General features: G+C 38.7%; 1 protein-coding gene across 1 annotated transcript in view; it reads left to right on the top strand.

Moving 5' to 3' along the window:
- The first annotated feature begins 1,573 nt into the window (after nt 1–1,573).
- Nucleotides 1,574–2,017, top strand: part of LOC117940304 (macrophage mannose receptor 1-like) — an 8,619-nt gene continuing 8,175 nt past the window's right edge. The window contains exon 1 of the mRNA XM_034865632.1: nt 1,574–1,600. Coding sequence (XP_034721523.1) covers nt 1,574–1,600 — 27 coding nt within the window. The remainder of the gene's footprint in view (nt 1,601–2,017) is intronic.

Below are 2,017 nucleotides of genomic sequence, written 5' to 3'. Positions count from 1 at the left end.
AGAAATACTGTTTGTTCTGTTACTGCCCGGCACACTGCAGTGACAAGATGTTTCTCTCAGATTAGTTTTTGGGCTTTTTGTGGAATCCTTAAATGAGAGGACGGCTGAAGACAGGAAAGAGAGGCGGCCGGGGAGTGTGAAAAGGTGTGAGAGAGTCAGACAGTAGGACGCAGCCTCTGGGGACCATGAATGTCTCTATAACAGGACAACATATCTAATACTGGTTGAGATATTAGAGGATTAAAATTCAGATGAATATCACAATTTTTTTTCTTTACCTGGGTTCCTGTTAATCTGCTGAGTACATTTATGTCTTTCCATTTTTCTTTGAGATTTTCTTTCAACCTATCTATTGATGCCATTGTAGCCAAATTTTCCATCTCGTCAAATATCACTTCGTCATTGACAGTGTCAAAATCAAGATTATTATTAGCACAAATAGAGCATTTATTCAGTGTTATAGTTGATGTCATTGCAGCAATCACAACGACAGCCAAAGCCAACAACAAGCCGATGATCTGAAAAAAGAAACAAAGATAGTTATTTTATTTAAGTTGGGAAACCGCCGTTGTTGCAACAAAATATCATCCTGTTACCTTGTGATCAAGAGTTTACTGTCTTGGGACAACAAACCTCACTATGGAGCCCCCCTAAGATCCGCTGAGAAAAAAAACTGAACCGTGCATCTGTCCTGTATTACAGCTTGTTTCTCTCTGATGATGAACATCTGTCCTGTAGGGTAACATTACAGCTTGTTTCTCCCTGATGATGAACATCTGTCCTGTAGGGTAACATTACAGCTTGTTTCTACCTGATGATGAACATCTGTCCTGTAGGGTAACATTACAGCTTGTTTCTAGCTAATGATGAACATCTGTCCTGTAGGGTAACATTACAGCTTGTTTCTCCCTGATTCTAAACATCTGTCCTGTAGGGTTACATTAATATAAATTACAGTAAAACACAGAATAACACAGCACAGACTTATGTAATGTAAAGAAAATAGGAAAAACTCACATGTGAAGTATTTTTCCAGTCAGCGACTTTATACGTTTCTTCTGTTGTTAGTTCGTAAGGATGTTTGTAGGCTAAACTTTGATCTTTTTGGCAAACATACCACTCTTCGTTGAGTAACAAAAAGATTATCCACAGCGAACCTATGCAAACTGCCTTGACAATGCGGGCCCAAAGAATCCATTTAGTTTTTCTTCAACAACGGAATACATTGTCAGTCCAGAGTTGTAAAACAATTAAAATCAACATTGGTACGAATGTGTAGACACCGCAGGAAATAAACCCTTCACAACTGCATTTATTTCTATTTTCAAGCACAACATTGTAAATAAAAATCACAATGATTAAGAAAAAGGTGCTGAATTGTTTGCTCCTATAAGCTGAAAAGATGTTCTTCATCTTTGGTCCAGAGTTGTGCTGAGAGCTGCTGCCTGGTTCCTCTACTTATACTAAAATGAAACAGGAAACCAATGCGTTCCTCTTTTATACCAATGAGGGGGACTTTCTCTCTGCAAAGACTCAGACTCTGTTCCTGGGGGGACGGGTCTTTCTCTCGATGATGTCATCGCTCAATAACAGCACAGAGGTAGTAAAAATAAAACCATTAAATTATATATTGTAAAGAGTGGAACGCCGTCTGCTCTAATATTAGTGTTTATAGGTTGAGTCCTGCTTCTCTAAATGTTTCAGTATTAAAGTTCCAGGTTATTAAACATCTCACCACCCTCCTAACTCCTCAGATATCATACAGGACCAGGGCTACCTGCAGGTCATTCTGGGTCATTTACTTTGTTAGATCATTGATTTAGTATTTAAATCAGTGTTTAAACACACACTAAACACTCTGGTCTGTTATGACTTGTGAGCAGGCTCGCTACGAATGACTCTCGACTCTGTTGCCCCTCTAAAAAAGAAGATAATGAAAAAAGACGGTTAGCTCCATGGTATAACACTGAAACTCACAAATTAAAGCAAATATCGCGGAAACTTGAGAAGATCTGGC

This window comes from Etheostoma cragini, unplaced genomic scaffold (assembly GCF_013103735.1).
Source record: "Etheostoma cragini isolate CJK2018 unplaced genomic scaffold, CSU_Ecrag_1.0 ScbMSFa_2165, whole genome shotgun sequence".
NCBI classification, from domain to species: domain Eukaryota; kingdom Metazoa; phylum Chordata; class Actinopteri; order Perciformes; family Percidae; genus Etheostoma; species Etheostoma cragini.
Note: the sequence above shows the minus strand (reverse complement) of the source record. Positions and strands in the feature narration are given on the sequence as shown.